The sequence below is a fragment of the Meriones unguiculatus genome, chromosome X (genome assembly GCF_030254825.1).
Source record: "Meriones unguiculatus strain TT.TT164.6M chromosome X, Bangor_MerUng_6.1, whole genome shotgun sequence".
NCBI classification, from domain to species: domain Eukaryota; kingdom Metazoa; phylum Chordata; class Mammalia; order Rodentia; family Muridae; genus Meriones; species Meriones unguiculatus.
The window spans coordinates 156,605,359-156,624,323 of record NC_083369.1 but is presented as its reverse complement, the minus strand read 5'-3'; the positions used below and the strand labels follow the sequence as shown (position 1 = coordinate 156,624,323).

General features: G+C 40.9%; 1 protein-coding gene across 2 annotated transcripts; it reads left to right on the top strand.

The window, feature by feature from the left end:
• The first annotated feature begins 266 nt into the window (after window positions 1-266).
• On the top strand, window positions 267-1,142 carry LOC132650031 (mortality factor 4-like protein 2). 2 transcript variants are annotated; one of them, XM_060374852.1, is made up of 2 exons: window positions 336-425; window positions 486-1,142. In XM_060374852.1, exons 1-2 carry the CDS (start codon window positions 351-353, stop codon window positions 1,140-1,142), a joined length of 732 nt encoding a protein of 243 aa, XP_060230835.1. In that variant the 5' UTR covers window positions 336-350. The 2 variants fall into 2 exon arrangements, with proteins under 2 accessions (XP_060230834.1, XP_060230835.1); XM_060374851.1 differs by having other exon boundaries at window positions 267-1,142.
• Window positions 1,143-18,965: the final 17,823 nt, after the last annotated feature.

The window sequence follows — 18,965 nt, the reverse complement described above, 5'->3', positions numbered from 1 at the left end:
GATCACATGTCGGCTGCTGCAAAGAACTGGATTCTCCTCTCAGGTCATCCTCAGAAAAGCTATCTTTGCCGTGCAGTAAATGATCGGGAGGTCTGACCCTGGTTGCGGAACCTGTTTGCATTCCTGCTTGCAGAATACAGGGTTGTATTCCCACTTCATCTTTCCAGACCACCCTAGGAGATCTGTAAGCCTCTGCCCTGGAAATTGCTAGGAATCTTTGGACGGGAAAGAAAGAAGAGTGTAGGATGGACTAGAAACAGGGCTGAATGAGTTCCAGAAAGCAGGCTTCTGAAACTCGTGGACAACAACCTGCTGAAGAAGACAACTCTGAGAAACCAATTGGAAGCAACATGCAGAGACATCAGATGAGAGGAGCTGCCTCAGGAAAGGAGTCAGCTGGTTCCCAGGAAGAGAATGTTGAACCAGCTGTTCCAGGAAGATGGGGAGGTCACCCTGCTGAGAACTCCCCTTCTGGTTCAGTGCAGAAGACAAGGAAGAACCAGCAGAAGACTCCTGGCAATGGAGACGGTGGCAGTAGCAGCGAAATGCCCCAGCCCCCACGGAAGGAAAGGGCACGAGCCGATGCCACTGTGGAGAGTGAGGCGGCGTTGAAGAAGAACAGAGTGGATGTGGAAGTGGAAGTGAAGATTCCTGAAGAATTAAAGCCATGGCTGGTGGAGGACTGGGACTTGGTTACTAGGCAGAAGCAGTTGTTCCAACTCCCTGCTAAAGAGAATGTAGATGCCATTCTTGAGGAGTATGCCAAGTGTACCAAGTCCCAGCCAAGTGCTGACAATAAGGAGTATGCAGTTGATGAAGTTGTGGGTGGGATAAAAGAGTATTTCAATGTGATGCTGGGCACTCAGCTGCTCTACGAGTTTGAAAGGCCCCAGTATGCTGAGATCCTGCTGGCTCACCCTGATGCGCCAGTGTCACACATCTATGGGGCACCACACCTACTGAGATTATTTGTGAGAATTGGGGCAATGTTGGCCTATATGCCCCTCGATGAGAAAAGCCTGTCATTACTGCTGGGCTATTTGCATGATTTCCTTAAGCATCTGGCAAAGAATTCTGCTTCGCTGTTTACTGCCAGAGATTACCAAGTGGCTTCTGCTGAGTATCACCGCAAAGCCCTGTGAAGGTCTACTGACCACTCGCTGTAGTCTGCTCTCTGTAAACACTTTTGTTTAGTCCTTTCAGTGTAGAAGTGACATTGTTTAAAACTGTCAGTGTAAATTAGGGCTTATTTTAAGTTGATTTCCTGTTGTGTTGTAAGAAGAAATAAACAGAGTGTCTCCTGACACCTTTCCTCACGTAAAAGTTGCTACCAGCGTATGCAGTAATTAGACAAAGAAGAAATTCAGTAGAACATTTTATTACCTAGTTGACGACATTGCTTGGATACTGGTGGTTCTATCCCTTTTGACACTACACAGTTTTCTAACACGTGTTAATGCTACATGGTGAGATGCCCTGGTTCCTAGTGCCAAAGGTTCAACTTAAATGTATATGCCTGAAAACCCATGCATTTGTGCTCTTATTTCTTGTTGTGCATGACCTGAACAGCCCATCCTCTGCAAATCCATTATTTGCTGTTCCTTAGGCATTCATGCTATCATTGCTCAAATTGTTGAAAGATGGTGGTTTGTTTCCTGGTTTCTGTATTTGAGTCTAATGCACGTTCTAACATGATAGAGACAATGCATTATTGTGTAGCCACAGTTTTCTGAAAAGATGATGGTTTGGGAATCGTATTTCAGATCTTAAATAAAATTGTTTCTAAATTTCAAAGCATAAAAAAAATGATTCTTTCCCTTTGCCTTCAATGCTTTCCTCCAGAGTCCAGTCCAAGTTCTCCCCAGCTGTTAAAGACATATTTCAAACAATTAGGTTCCCGGAGAATTAAGAGCCTTTGTTTATTATGCTCTTGGAAAACATTTTAGAAACGTTCTGTAAATGTGAAAAAGTAAATGCGTTTATTCATTATTAAATTTAAAAAATCAAAGAGGGAATCGAGGTGTAGCTCAGTGGTAGAGTAATGGCCTAACACATACAATGCTCTAGGCCAGTTCAACCTTTACACAACTATGACCCTTTAATACAGTTCCTCATGTTGTGGTGACACCCCAATCATGGGCTTTTTACTCCCACTTAAAGCACTCCTTCCTATACCCACAGTCTAGATTTTGGCAACTACCTGCAAATATTCCACCTCAGAAATACTAAATCCTAACCAGTCCTATACTACAACAGAATATATTAATTAATTATGACTTAGTTCACTTACAGTTAAATATAGGAATGGTGCTAGCATAATCAAGATGTCACTTGGTCTATAACACAGCTTTTCTCAATACTCTGACAAATGTTAAAAGCTTAGCAATATGGAAAGCCCTTAAACAGAAAATCTGATTTTTTAACAGAAGTATCTCCCTAAAGTACACAGCATGCCACTATGTTAAGCCATCAGGGCAACAAGACAAAGGACACCGGTTAGAGGTGTTAACAAGTTTTCCTGTATGAGTACAGATTCACCCATTCACATCCAGCACATATGTGCAGCAGTATGGGAAGCTAACAGAATCAGAATTGCAATTAGAAAATTAGCCCACAATCCCATAGGATATGACTTTTATCAACTAGAGTTCAAAATAGTTTGCTTTGCCTTTACTTAGACTTCATTAATTCAAAAGTTACTGAGGTCAATACTTTCTCCCCTTCGCTGAGGATAGTTCAAATATGTTATGCAATGAAGATTATTTCATCAAGTTGGGTAGAGGTTTACATCTACAATCTCAGCACTTGGGAGTTAGAAGCAGAAAATTAGGAATTCAAAGTTGCTTTCATCTACACATAGTGACTTCAAGGACAGCCTGGGCTACATGAGGCCCTATCACAGTGGTTCTCAACCTTCCTAATTCTGAGACCCTTTAATAGAGTTCCTCATGTTGTGGTGAACCCCAACCATAAAATTATTTCATTGCTGTTTTGTAACCGTATTTTTGTTACATGTATGAATCATAAATATACAGGTTATCTAATATGTGACTCCTTTGACCCCCAAAGGGGTTGTGACACACAGTTTGAGAGCTGCTGCCCCATCAAAAAATACAAAGGAGAACGGTGAGTGGAGAGGACAAAGAAAATGAAAATGGTGGAAAGTACCTAAATTATTTTGTCAAGCTGGGCCTGGTAGTGTTGACCTGTCACCCAGCTACTTCGTATACTGAAGGAGGCAACTTGCAAAATCAATGACTACATGGGCAACTTATATAGACCCTGTCTCAAAAAATTAAAACAAGCCAGGAATATAGCATAGCAGTAAGCCATTTAGCCAGAATGCATTGAAACGCTACTTAAAAAATAAAAATCACATTCTGTAGTCTACCCTGCAGTTTTTGCCTGTCTCCTGAATGATTTTTTATATTTGTGTTCATTACAGTTCTTGTATTATAAAGTTCTATGGTTTGCCTAAGACACAATGCCATGTATCCACAACTACAGTACCACAAGCACACAAGATATTTTTACTGTCTGAAAATACCCTCTATACTTAGTCTATTTGATCCCATTCCTTGGACAACCACATTTTTTCACTACCTCTACTCTTTTACCCTTTCTCCTTAGTCATTTTAGACAGGTTGCCTTCACTTAGGAATATGGAGTTCAAATTCAACATGTCTGCATGACCTGATGGCTCACTTCATTAGTCATTGATCATATCCCATTACATCAAACTTCTTGGGTCTCTTGATTCCATCTGTTACTAATTAATGAAAGTTATCTGGGTTGCTACCACTTTAAAGATCATCAGTAAATTTGGTGCAAACATTGACCAGCAGAGAAAGTTTAGGTATTCAGATGAGCTAGGCAAATATTTGGGTATACTGCTAATGGGAAGTAGGATAAACATATAGTTTGCTGTGTTAGTACAGCCAACCATCCCCAAAGTGGCTATACCATTGTGCATCCCCACTAACAATAATTTGAGGTTTTGTTGTTAGATAGCCACAACAACACCTGGCACACTCTCAGGTTATGGTTAAAATTTAGCCGTTCTAACATGTGTATTTCCTGTTTGGGGTTTTGGGTTGTTTTGTTTTTAAAGAGGCTTTTCATTTCAATTAAGTAGGTGTGAAGAACACACCTTCAAGAAGAATCTAAGGCTGCAGAGTCAGACATGTGTAATGCTAGCACAAACACCAGTGGGGACTGACCTAGTCTTGCAGATCATTAGAACTTGACAGGTGTGTGGTTACAAATTTCCACACTCCTAAGTAATTACCCCAGCCTCACCCTCACAGGGTCCTGTTATTTCTAATGCACAGTTGTATGGAAAACAAGGTTTTCTCCACAATGCATTTGTGGCATTGCAGCAAGAACTTCCTGTTGTCTTCTTATAGAACATGCTATATGAAGACTTCATGTTTAAAGTTTATCTAATTCTCTGAATCTTTCCTTGGGATTTTTTCTTCTTCTTCTTCTTCCAGAACAAGCTTAAACGAGAATCTCTTAAAAGGCCTCAAATGCCCTTGATTTCCTTCATAAGCCTATCCTTCCACCACCCTTAGCAGAAAAGCCATGGCCATGGCCTTTCATCAGTATCACAGTCCACTTTCACTGCTACTACCCTATCAGTCAATATGGTAAAAGATCACTGCCATAAGTTCATCACCTGGTCTTTCTCAGTGCTACCTACATTATGTTCAGAAATCTTCAGTCAACCTGTTTCCGTTGTTCTAAAAGGATCATCCACTTCGTCTTCATTCATGTTAAGCTTTTTAAGCTTGGTGAGTTTATTTTTCAAAGAAAATGGGAGGCCATTAGATGTAGTCAAAGTCAGCTCTCTACTCTGCTATTCCAATGTGATCCATGTCCACACCAGCCTGACTTCCATGGTCTTTTTCTCCTCTCCAGGACCTACTACCTGTGTTCTGCAAAGACTGCTACTGGTCTTTACCTCATCACCCCTCAAACTAAGTATCTTTAGCAATTTCTTCTTGAATTTTACCTCACCCTTTGGGAACACAACGTCCTCACAATTACTCACTTTTATCACAACGTTCAGTGCCTCTGTGTGATAAACCATTGTCCCTGTCAGTATTGTATTAAGGTTGGTATTGAGTAACAAATTTACCTTTACCTAAAATCATAGTCTTATACCAATTAAAACATCACTTCAGTTTTACTTACAAACTGAATGAAGACGGATGCAGAACTAATACAACTGCTGTCACATTACTTTCAAAAGTCTTGATTACGTGGGATTTCCATCTACCCTGATGATATTAGAATCTGGCCCTCTGCCAAAATGTAACCAAATATTGGTCATTAAAAGCAGAGATGTTTTTCCCTTAACGTTTTAAAGATAACCATTCTATGTTCCTCAAGCATGCCCTTTCTGCCACATCCTCTCTACTTGGAACCTCCACTCATTCTTTCAACTCCTGACAGTTTGGTTTTATTTCCATCATGAAATACAGACTGTTATCCCTAAGGCTACAATGGTCTTATTCCAAAACCAGTGATCAATTTTCCAGGTCTATCCACTACACACTACACTTTCCACTATATACAGCACCTCTTCCTCCTTTCTAATTTCCACAGCTTAGTTCCCATGACACTACTCTTCTTTCCACCCAGGTACATTGAAACAGCTTCTTCTTGGGTCTCCATCTGCCTGTTAAGGATGCATTAATGTTCTGCCTCTGCCACAGCTATGTTCCTTTCTTATTTCCATAGTTCAGGTCCCATGACAATACTCTCCTTTCCAACCAGGTACCTCAAAACAGTTTCTTCTTGGGCCTCCATCTGCCTGTTAATGTTGCATTAATGTTCTGCCTCTGCCATAGCTCTCTCCCTCCATACAGTAAAACACTGTCAGTTCAACTATCTCCTCCAGGTAAGTCCCCAAACAGGGCTAACAATAATCCCTCTTCCCAGGCTTCAGATAACTTACAAACCCTTCCCAGGTGGAAGGTCCTCACATTGTCCCTAAGGAAGAAAGCAGGGCTCAGACTGTGTGGTGCCACAATACTCTGCATTTTATTACTACTCACATTCCAATCTAAGCCAACACATGTGTTATGGTTCTACTTGTGAACTGTTCTTCACAAGCACATGTTTAAAATTGGTCCCTTGCTGTGAGATCTATCAGGGAAGTATGTTGGAAACTTAAAGAGGTGGTATCCATTGAGTTTCAATAAGTGAGTGGTTGAGGGTGGATCAGAGGTATTATTTTCCGATCCATAGAACAAAGGAAGCAGCCTCAGAGTCCTGTTGCCTCCAAGAACCCCAACATGCCTTCCCCACTATGGAGGACTGTGTAACCCTCAAAAGGATGAACAGAAATAAACCAATCCTCCCCCATGTTGTTTCTCCAACTCCTTTTCTCACAGTGTTGAGAAAAGTAACTAATCCAACGTTAGCACCCTGTGTGAAGATTACTAACTCATATAGTAACACATGTGAAAAGCTCTAGACAATAAAATGTATAGTTCCTCAGCAGGCATCATACCTCCCCAGAGCTTCAAATGAGAAGGAAAGATAAGCCAGTCACAGAGCAAAGATCCAAAATCTGCAACTGTAGCTGAGTCTCAGCTATAGAATTGGTATAGCTTCATGAATTTCCATGGCTGAGATCACTTAAAGACCCTTGATTCCAGAACTTACTCTGGTCCTTCTGTGAGGATTTCTTTTCTTTCAGCAACTCCTGATTTCCCTGAAAATCTCATACCAAGATTCCATTTTCTAGGGCCTGGCATGGTGGCACACACCCTTAATCCCAACATTCAGAAAGCTGAGAGGTAAATGGATCTCTTGAGTTAAAAGCCAGCCTCGTCTATATAGTAACTTCCAGGCCAGCCAAGGCTACATTGTGAGATCCTGTTTCATAAACAAACAAAAGATTCTCATTTTCAATTATCCTCAAGGATATTATAATGCAGTGCTAACATCATTCAAACCAATTTGATTCAAGGTTTACTTTAAGGAATCAATAGAGCTAGGTAAGTCATACTTCTCTCATTATTCCTCATATTCCTCATATATTCCTCAGAAATATATATGCATTTCTCTATCCCTTCCCACTATGCATGTTACATTCTTTAAAGCAACAGATTTCTAAAAGAATTGGCATTTTTTTCTTGTACACTAATTCTATCTTTCAATCAGTGTGTGGTCTTAAATTAAAATATGAGTCAGGCACTTTCTTTTTAAAATCTCTTGATGATTCTCTACGTCCCACAGAATAAAGTCTAAGCTTACATATCCAAACACTTAAAATAATGGTTTACTCCATGCTTTTGACTTTCATACACTCTGCCCTAGACCTTTCTCTTATCTTTTAAGTTTGGCTACCGAGCTTAACTTTTCCATGAAACAGCAGTGTTTCTCAACTGTAGGTTGGGGTCCATTGGGGGCGGGGTCAAATGATTCTTTCACAAGAGTTGCCTAAGAACATCAGAAAACAGATGCTTACACTGCAATTCATAGTATTAGTAAAATTACAGTTATGAAGTAGCAACAAATATAATTTTGTGGTTGGAGTCACCACAACATGAGGTCACAGCATTAGGAAGTATGAGAGCCAGCCTGAGTTAGAGGCTCCTATCTTCCACATTATCATTCTAAAATATCCCCCACTACTTCATTTTGTTTTCTTTTAACTCTGTACAGTCAAAGACAGTATTTTAATCCTCTTTAAGCCCAGAAACTTGCACCAAGTAAAAATGGAATTTACATGAATGAATGAATGAGTTGAGTAGACAAGGCATACGAAATTAACAGAATTTTCTGCTAGTTTTTTCTGAGTATAATTATTAAGTTCCATCAAAGCAAATTTATCAAAACTTTAGCAAGGAGATTCAAGGGAAAACTCAGTTCACTTCTAATTAATTGATTTTTTTTTTGTTTTGATACAAGATCTTAGTATGAAAAACAGGCTAGCAAAATAAAACTCTGTGTCTTCAACCTCCCACACATCCTGAAATTACAAGTACTCACCACCATGCCCATTATAAATATCTTGTTTTTAAAGAACTCTTAAATTACCCATATATATATGTGTGTATATATATATATATATATATATATATATATAGTGTGTGTGTGTGTGTGTGTGTGTGTAAGTATCTGCAGAGTAAATGAGTTATCTTCCTCAATCACTTTTTAGTCTTGTTTTATGATCTCTCACTGAACCTGGAACTGGCTGTTCTCTGGCTGAAAAGTCCCTAAGAGATACCTGTGTTCATTTGGCCAAACCATCACGCCCCCCCCCCCCTACACACCAAGAGTTTCAGGTGCACACTGACACAAACTGCTTTCATGGGAGTGGTGGTGATCTTAACTGTGGTCCTCATGCATGTACAGAAAACACTTTACCCACTAAGCCACCTTCTTAGCACCCCTATCATGCTCCTTTGTCTTTGTAAGCAAACATTTCTTAAGATATTTGATCAGACTTAACAAATATATTTTTAAGTCTGTGAGATGACTCAGTGAATAGGAGTACCACAATGACCTAAACTCCAGGCCACAGGACCCACAAGATGGAAAGAGAATCAGCATTTGAAGTTGTCCTCTGACCTCCACATGTACATGCCCATAACACACAATAGCACACAAGCTGTATGTACATTCCTTATTACATTAAAAATATAATAAGGACAAAAGTACAACGTTTTCCGGGAATTATATTTAGTAAGGGTTAAAGACTAGTAACTGCTGCGACTTGGGGAGATTGCTTTGCAAAAACACAACTTGACTCTCTCCTAGGACCTGAGTTTGGTTCTTGGCACAGACACCAAGTGGGTCACAATTGTTAGTAACTGCAGTTCCAGGGGATCCAATGCCCTCTTCTGGACACCAGGGCACACGCACTCAGGCATGCATACCGACACCCACACATAGAAAGAATAAAGATGCTACAATTAAAAGGTGCCCTTTTCGGGATTTTTCTTTTTTTTTTTTTCTTTTTCTTTGGTGGGAGCTGTAGATCTAGCTTGGGCAGGGGTACAGACAATGTGGTCTGTGGCAGATAATGCTGGATGCCTCCTGCCTCCTCCGAAGAGGAAGTAGGGTTTTGGGCGCTGGGAAGTGCCTGGGGATCACCTCTCAGTGTGTCTCCTCCCAGAAGAGTTTGCGATGACCTGATTCTAGATGGAATCAGATCATGGTTAGTCTCTTTCTTCTTGGAAGTCTAGATAACTCTGTTCAGTGTTTATCAACCCCTTCACTTACCAATTTCCGTGTTGTGGGTCCTCTCCCTTTCAGCTAAGCTGCACACTAGCTGCTGCCGTCTTGGAAGATCGAGAAAAGATCATTCTGAGTGAAATATCCCAGAAGGAGAAAAACAAACACGGTATATACTCACTTATATAGACATGTAAGATACGATAAACATAATGAAATCTATACACCTAAAAAAGATAATCAAGAGAGCAGATATGGGGTAAGATGATCAATTCTCTTTTAGAAAGACAGATGTGATGTGCATTGAATGTATGACAGGAGTCTACTGAAGGCATCTGAGAGACTCTAACTAGCAGTGTTTTCAAAGCAGATACAAAGACTCATAACTAAACCTTCAGCAGAGTACAGGGAATCATATGAAAGAAGGGGAGTTAGTATGATGGGAAAAGGATAGGAGTTCCACAAGGACCAAATATATCTGGGCACAGGGTCTTTTCTGAGACTGACATTCAACCAAGGACCATGTATGGATATAACCTAGAACCTCTGCTCGGATGTAGCCCGTGGTAGCTCAGTAACCAATTGGTTTCCCATAGTAAAGGGAACAAGGACTATTTCTAACAGGAACTCAATGGCTGGCTGTTTGACCTCCCCACCCCCGAAGGGAGGAGCAGTCCTGTTAGGCCACAGAGGAGGACATTGCAGCCAGTCCTGAAGATACCTGATAAAACAGGATCAGATGAATGGGGAGGAGACCCCCCCCATCAGTGGACTTGGAAAGGGGCAGGGTGGAGATGAGGGAAGGAGGGTGGGATTGGGAGGGAATGAGGGAGTTGGATACAGCTGGGATACAGAGTTAATAAAATGTAACTGATAAGAAAAAAATAAAATTAAAAAAAATGAAAAGGTTTAAATGCAGGCGATTTCTCCATGCTTCTAAATAAAAGCACCTTATATTATTAATAACTCAACTAAAAGGTGAATTTGTTACTTCAGTTAAATTCATTAAATGCAAGCACATGTTCTTCCAGTTGGCCTAGAATTTAGCATAGGACCAGAGCTGAAAGAAGATCAATAAGTGGGCTTGGATCCAAGCTTTCAAGCCCCTGCTAACACTGGAGAGGTCAAAGTGTAGAAGAAGGAAAATTTCATCCTAACATTATAAAATTAAATTACTATATAAGTCCATAAACATTAGGGAGTCTCAATGTCTTCAGTTCTTAGATAAAATATAAGAATTTCACTGAATAAAAAGTGGATCTTTTCTGGCGTTTAAAGCCATTCATTGCTGCTATACTTACTGCCTGCAAACTACAGCTTTAGCACACCACATTGGTTGACTGCCTGATTACAATGGAGTATGTTGCTGTGTCTTTGCCAGTTTTATAATTCTGACAAAATATATGGATTTTATTCAGAAGCTTTAAGGTTCCACATTAGTCACATTTTCTCCACGTAGGGAATCCCAAGAAGCTTCTGCGTATTTTATACTAATCCACTGGCATAAAGATCACACTTATGACCATTGAATTGGATGTACTTTGACAAGAAAATTGTACAGTTATTGTTTAATTTTTGTAGCTTTGAACTTTCATTTCATGTATTTTGAGTCCATCAGAACATTTGCAATGTGAGAAGAGTGACATCAATAAAGCATCTCTTTCCACATGTGACAAAAAATAAAATAAAATAAAATAAAATAAAATAAAATAAAAGGTGCACTTCATCATTTCATCACTTCTTCAGGCTCCCAAGTTCCAATTCTCTGTCATCTGTCCTAAGCACTGCAAGGCAGGACTACCAAATTGTCCCAAATTTTCTGAAGCATGACTGAATTTCAGTTACCTTTTCCCCTAATGAGAAATACATTGATGGCAACTGTCTTTCACTAAAGTGAAAATAAGTCAACACAAGAAATGAGTTATTACAAGTAAAGCAGAGATAACAAAATTTGGAGACAGAAACATTAGTTTTTCTTTTTAATTTTTTAAAATTTATTTATGCATAGAAGTGTTTTGCCTGCATGCATGTATGTGTTCCTGGTGGCCAAAGAGATCAGAAGAGGGCATGAGATTCCTTGGAACTGTAGTTATGGATAGTTTAACCACCATGTGGGTGCTAGAAATTAAACCCATGTCCTCTACAAGCTCAATAAGTGCCCTTACAGCTGAACCATCTCTTTAAACCCACAAAATGGTCAGTCCTGGCTGACTTACACAAGACTGTGAAAATCTAACCTTCAGGGGCTCCCACTTGCCAAATCTACTTATGTCAGATCTGTTTGTGTCTCTTTAAAGAGTCCTGATAGTCTTTGTGTGTATGCTTGCACTCGAAAGAAGAAGAGAGTGGATCTGTAATTGAAGCATTTATGCTAACTGATCCCAATGTCATAGTCATTAAATGATTCTTTAATAATATCAAAAATAAAATGTTATTATAATCAATTCTAAACCTGTCACTTTAGAAATTAATCAACAATGGAGCAGCTGAGAGTGGCCAATATCACAGTAAATTCACCAGAGTGGATGCAGGACTAGCCACAGGATTATCACCATGGATTGCTGCATCCATGAATCATCTGAAGGAATGGGCGGGCATGGGAGCATTTGCAGGCCTTCTGGTGTTGGTCTCCTTGGTTTGCCTGTGGTGTATATGCAAGATTAGAGTCTCAAAAAAGTGTAATGCAGCCATGACCATTCAGGCCTTTACAGCCATTGAAGCAGGACAGTCTCCCCAAGCATGGTTGGCTACCATAAAAAGCTAAAATGTTATGCTCAGGATGCGAGGCTAAGCACTGCACTCAGGGTCAGCCGCTTTGGACCCAGAGAAGAGCAAGTCTGATTGCATGCGGGTTGATGCCCCAGGTCCCGCCTCTGAGAAAAAGGCGGGTCTGATGCTCTTTGGGTGGATGACACCTAAATGAACATCGGTACAAAGTCCCAATTTATTTCTAATATCAGAGATCAGACCTCTACTCTTGCCTGATGCGTCTAAAACAAAAAGGGGGAACTGTAGAGAGCTGCTTAATGCAGCGCCTTAAAGATGGAGCTGGATTCCACCTTCCACCTTCCCGATGGTGAGTGCTCTCTGTCACAAACAACTCCACATTTGGCTAAGGCTGAGGATCTGGCTTGCTTCCATGTATGTGGACCTATCTGCATTGCCCACGGGGCACGCTGGGGTTGGCTACCCAGAGGCTATTTAAGCTGTGGGCTGGCTTTCTCCAGGGTCAGATGATTGTTCAAGGTTCCTGAATAAACTGCATTGAAAAAAAAAAGACAATTTTTTTAAATAAGAGGGCCAGTCCTGAGTGTTTCAATAATAGCTTGTTACATAAAATGCCTCAAAATTTTATCATAAGACCAGCAAGGTGGCTCAATGGTAAGGACACCTGCCAACAAGTCTGATGACCTGAATTAGATCTCTCGAATTCACATGGAGGAAAGAGGGAATCCACTCCCACAAGTTGTCATCTGAGCTCATCAACTGTACCATGTCAAACTGTTAGGAGCAAACACCCACACACATGTACACAGCTAAAAGAAAAAAATAATAACATACACTATTCCATATAAACCATAACTCTCCTGCAGTTCAATCCATTTTTATCTAGGTATCTGTCATTTGTAACATGGTACCTTCCCATCTCTGAAGATACTGCTTCCAATTCCAATTCTAAATTGGATCAGCATTTCCAATTTAGAATAAAATTATAAACACAGAATATGTTTAAAGATCATCATTTTTGGAAAACAAGTTTGATCAATTTTTTACAATTTTGTAATACAAAAGAATGCAAAGAGTAATATATCACGTTAGAAAGGCAATGCAGCACGAGGATACATCACATAAAACATCTACTCTTGTTTGTGAATTTTACATTTTATTAATCTACAACAATTCTTTTTGCTCTTGAGTTAAAGTTGTACAGTGCATTTGGTGTCCCTCAAACGACATACTAACAAATAACCAAAAAAAAAAAAAAAAAAAATGGTAACACCAGAAAAGACACAGACTTTAAAATAGCAAGACTCTATGAAGGTTTAGAAGACAGACACTGTCTGTGTAACATGGGGAAAGGAGAACCAAAGGAGATAAAAGCTGGAGAACAGGATGATAACAAATCTCTTCTTCCAAACTTCATGATTCATGTTTATGAAACAACAATGTTCCCAAAAAGTGAATATCAATGTTACACAACAGAAAGTAAGAAAAAGGCCACAGGAAAACTGACAATCAAACCCCAACCACATAAGCATGCATTTGTCTCTGGCCTGGATGATTAATTTTAAATAAAAGAAGTAAATACAACCAATCAAGGAATGTTACAATGCCAAATTAGCCATAATCATGAGAGTTAAGCTACCACAGGAATTTTCTTACCGGCCATCTAGATCAACTCCCACAGCACTCAGAAGACACTGAGGCCCTGTCTCCTAACAGAGTAAGTACCACCAGTGACTGCTGGGATTCAGGAAAGCTGGGATTCTTTGCTCACTAACCTCCCCTACACAGTCTCTGCCTTTAGATGCTTTTTATTTACCATAAACCACAAATGTAAAATGAAGTTCTGTCAAATCTAACAAAAGCATTCTGGCAGCCAAAACAGAAGTAAACATAGCATAGCACTTACTGTTCACACCAATTTAAAAACAAAATTAAGTAATAATCCACAAAGAAATAAAAAAAATGTCCTAACTAAAAGGAAAAAAAAAACCCTTTGGTATTTTGAAATTTTCAGCCACTTAGATAAAGGGATATAATGTTCTAAAGAGCAAGTAATTCTTTGGACCTATGAGAACAAGAAGAAATGTTACAAGGCCCATCTTTGTGCAGATTCTTTACAACCAAATCATTCAGCAGATTTCTGTTGCCATACTCATTTAAACAGTAGCTGATTTTTCAACATTCTTGTCAAACCACAGTTGTTCATTCTTTCCGAATCTTGCCACAGGTTTGTAGACAGGCTCAAATGGACATGACAGGCACAGCTGGACATGACAGTCTCAGTGGGACATGAGAAGGTCAGCTGGACATACCAGGCTCAGCTGCACCTGATTGGTTCCACTGGACAAGACAGTGCTCTTTTGGACATGCAAGCTCAAATGTATGTGACAGGCTCAGCTAGAGACTGTCTCAGGTTGAGACTGGCTCAGCTTGAGACAGGCTCAATTGGTCATGACAGGCTCTTTTATAGATAGGCTCACCAGGACAGGACAGGCTCACCTGGCTATGACAGTCTCAGTGGGTTATGACAAGCTCAGCTGGAGATAGCCTTAATATGATCAACTCAGCTGGACAAGGCAGACTCAGCAGGACATAAGATCAACTGTACATGACAGGCTCTTCTGGATGTGAAAAGCCAAGCTGAAGACAGGCTCAGCTGTACCTGACAGGCTCCACTGGACAAGACAGGCTAAGTTGGACATGCAGGCTCAAATGTACATGACAGGCCTAGCTAGAGACAGGCTCAGCTTGAGACTGACTCAGCTGAAGACAGTCTCACCTGGACATGACAGGCTCAGAGGGACCTGACAAACTCAGCTGGAGACAGCCTCCATGGTGACAGACTTACCTGGAGGTGACAGGCTCAGGTGGACATGGCAAGCACACTGGACTTGAGAGTCTCAGCAGTATTGAGGATCTACTAGACATGACAGGCTCTGCTGGATGTATAAAGGTCAGCTAGAGATATGACAGGCTCAGCTGGAAATGACAGTCTCAGTTGGACATGCCAATCTCAGCTGGACATTTTATGCTCAGCAGGAGATAGGCTCAGCTCTACAGGACAGGAGGCAAAGCTTGACATGCGAGCTTACCTGGAAAGTTCAGGCTCAGCTGTAGATTGGCAGGCTCACCTGGATGTGACAGACTCAGTGGGACATGAAAATCTCAGCTGGACGTCACAGGCTTAGCAAGACACAGGATCAACTGGACATACTTGCTCTGCTGGATGTGAAAGTCTCAGTTGGAAACAGGCTCAACTGGACATGACAAGGTCAGGTGGACATACCAGGCTCATCTGGACCTGACAGGCTCCAGTGGACAAGACATGTTCAGTTAGACATGTCAGGCTCAACTGGATATGACTTTCTCAGCTGGAGATAGGCTCAGCTTGATACTGTCTAAGGTGGACATGAAAAGCCAAACTAGGGAACTGGCTCAATGGACAAGAGAGGCTAAGCTGGACATGTCAGGATCAACTGGAAAAGATAGGCTCAACTGGATAGGACAGGTGAAATTGGACATGGCAGTCTCTGCTGGAGACAGGCTCAGTTTGAGACTGGCTCAGCTGGAGACAAACTCAATTGGTAATGACAGGCTCTGCTGCAGATAGACTCACCTGGACATGACATGCTCAGCGGGACATGACAAGCTCAGCTGGAGACAGCCTCAATGATGACAGACTCAACAGACATGGCAGGCTAATCTGGAGACAAGCTCAGATGAACATGACAGGCACAGCTGGACATGAGAGTCTCAGCAGTAGACAGGATTAATGGGACAGGCTCTGCTGGATGTGAAAAGCTTAGCTGGAGACAGACTCAGCTAGATATAATAAACTCTGTTGAATGTGAAAAGCTCAGATAGAGACAAGACAGGCTCAGCTGGACATGACAGCTTCAGCTGGAGATAGGCTCAGATGGATAAGACATGCAGAGCTGAACATAAGAGTCTCAACAGTATACAGAAACAACTGGACCCACAGTCTCTGCTAAATGTAAAAAGCTCAGCTAGAAACATGAAAGGCTCAGCTGGACATGTAAACCTCAAATGGACATGACAGGCTCAGCTGGACATGACAGGCTCTCATATAACCTGTCTCTTTACTGAAATGTGGCAGAGCTGAAAGAGAGTGAGAGAGGGAGGGAAAGAGAGAGGAAGGAAGAGGGAATATTACGAAGACAAGAAAACTTGATTTGCCTTATCAAGCTATAAAATTTATGTAGTACACTGTACTCCCTGTCTTTAAAAAAGTACATTTAAATTAAAATCATTACATTACACTTCTTTTCTTTTTTTTTAAGTTAGGTTTTCTCTGTGTAGCTCTGGCTGTTCTGAAACTCACTCGGTAGACTAGATCCACCTGCCCCTGCCTCCTGAATGCTGGGATTAAAGGTGAGTGCCACCATTGCTGGGCTAAAAGCATTAAAATTCTGATTTTGAAAATATGCCTCTATTTATCATTGCCTTTCACAACACATAGTTTATTTAATGTTCTCACAACTTTGTGAACCCTCTCCCTGAACCTACACAACATGTGGTGTACTTGTCTGTATACTGGTTTTTATGCCCGAATTAATAATTACTGTAATAGAAGCCTTCACTACCATAGTAAAAAAGGCTGGACTTTCCAAATCAAGATGTCACAGAGTTGTACTCACTCCAGCTCCAAAGACAGAAACTACTCTTTGCTCCTCTGTGTTGGGTGGCTAGAGCATTTATTAGCTATGGTCAGGTCTCTGCATCACCATGCTATGACCTTTCTTTCTCTGTGTAAGTGGTGGCTTGAATGAGACTGGCCCCCAGAGGCTCATGTATTTGAATGCTTGTTTTGAAATTAGTGGAACTGTTTTGGGAAGAATTAGAAGGTGTGGCCTTGCTGGAGAATGTGTTTCACTGGCAGGGGGCAGGGAGTTGGAGGGGGGATTTAGGGCTTCAAAAGCTAATGTCATTCTCAGTTAGTTCTCTGTGATTCCTGATTATGGATTAGATGTAAACCCTCAACTACTGCTCCAGGGACATGTGTGCCTGCTTGCTGCCATGGTCCCTACCATGATGGTCTAATCCTCTGGAACTGTGAGCTCACATTAAATGCTTTCTTTTATAGGTTGCCTTGTCATGGAGTTTTGCTGCAGCAATAAAAAAGTGACTAGGACAACGTATATCTTTTATTTTCTGTCTCAGATTTCCTTCTGCCTCAGATACAAATACACCTGCCATGGTATTTAGAGTCCACAGAACAATCCAGTATTATCCTTTTCTTTCCTTCCTTCCTTCCTTCCTTCCTTCCTTCCTTCCTTCCTTCCTTCCTTCCTTCCTTCCTTCCTTCCTTATTTGCTTCCTTCCTTCAGTTTTTTCCTGGAGACAAGGTTTTTCTGTGTAGCCTTGGCTGTCCTGCACTTAATTTGTAGACTAGGCTGGCCTCAAACTCAGAGATCCACTTGCCTCTGCCTTCCCCAATGGTTGTCCTCTTTCAAGATCTGTAGCATGAGCACATCCACCAGGCTCCTTGACATAGGTTCTTGGCATTGGCTATGAACATCTTTTGGGGAGACACTTCAAAGTGTGTGTGTGTGTGTGTGTGTGTGTGTACACTAAGGGAAAAAGGGATTTACCTAATTGAAGAATAAGAATAAAATAGAGGCGGGGTGGAGAGATGACTCAGTGTAAGCATGAAGAACAGTGTTTGCATACCTTGAACCCACATAAAAGCTGGGCATGCCTGGTGTCCACATTTAATCCCACTACTCAGGAACCAGAGATATGGGATGCACTGAGCAAGCTCTTTAGTAGACAATTTGGAACAGCTGCTCTTCATGGTCAGTGAGCAACCCTGCCTCAATTAAAGGTGATCAGGCTCACCTTCAGACTGTCACATGCAAGCACATACAGATTCTCACTCACGTATACACACATACTCACACGATCCCATACACACAATCAGAGAAAGAGAGATGAGGAAAGTTGGCACCCCTGTAAGTCCAGCACTTGAGAGATGAAGGCAGGAGGAAGCCGAAGTTTCAATCCAGGCTATACCAGAAAGGTGGTTCAAACAAAGCCATATAACACAACACATTTCCCCTCCCAAAAAAACAAACAAACAAATAAACAAAACAAGACAAAAAAGATTAGCCAGGGCTTAGTGGTGCATGCCTTTAATGACAGCACTCAGGAGGGAGAGGCAGACTGTTCTCTGAGTTTGAGACCAGCCTGGTCTACATAGTAAGTTCCTGTAGAGCCAGGAGTACACAGAGAAACTCTGTCTAGATAAAGGAAACAAACAAAGAAATCAAAAAGAACAAACCCCCCAAATCTGATCAGTGCAATACTTGCACACATGTACTCACATGTTAGGGTGAATACAGGGTTTCACTAGGAGCACCTATATTCACACTAACTTTAGGATGTTCTTGACATAATTTTGCCAGGTACTAAGGGTCCCATGAGCACAGAGGATGGGGCCAGTACATGAAACCATGTCCTTGGCTGTTGGGTCAACTAGCCAGTCATATGACACCCAATGTCAGTGTGACTTTGTGCCAGACTGCACCCTTCACATTGAGTGACTGTTGTATGGTGGCATAGGACTCAGTGAGACCTGGGTTTCTCATGAACCTCAAAGCCCTGTGTGGAGCAAATTTACCTATAGTTACTATCACCTATAATTTTACCTATAGGTAAAATGTATTACCTATAGTGAGTTTCCATTTGTACTATGGTAAAGGGTGTATCTGAGGGAGCCTTGGAAGCCAGTAACAGCAAGTGCTGTGGACCTTTAAATAGTTGATGTCTGTTTCTAAGTTAGATACTTGTAGCTGAAGAAGGAAAATGACTGAAGTTTTTGAAAGAGCTTTATCATTTGAAAGGTACAGATATTTTAACATCTTTGAAATACTAAGGTTTAGAAAGTCCCACAGATTGGTGGACATGGTTCTCCTTGTGGATCTTTGAAGGTGCTTAAAGGAAACAAACCAAAAATATTAATATCTTACCAAGCATAATTAGCTATAATTAAATAATATGATTTCTATAGCAGGTTCACTAAA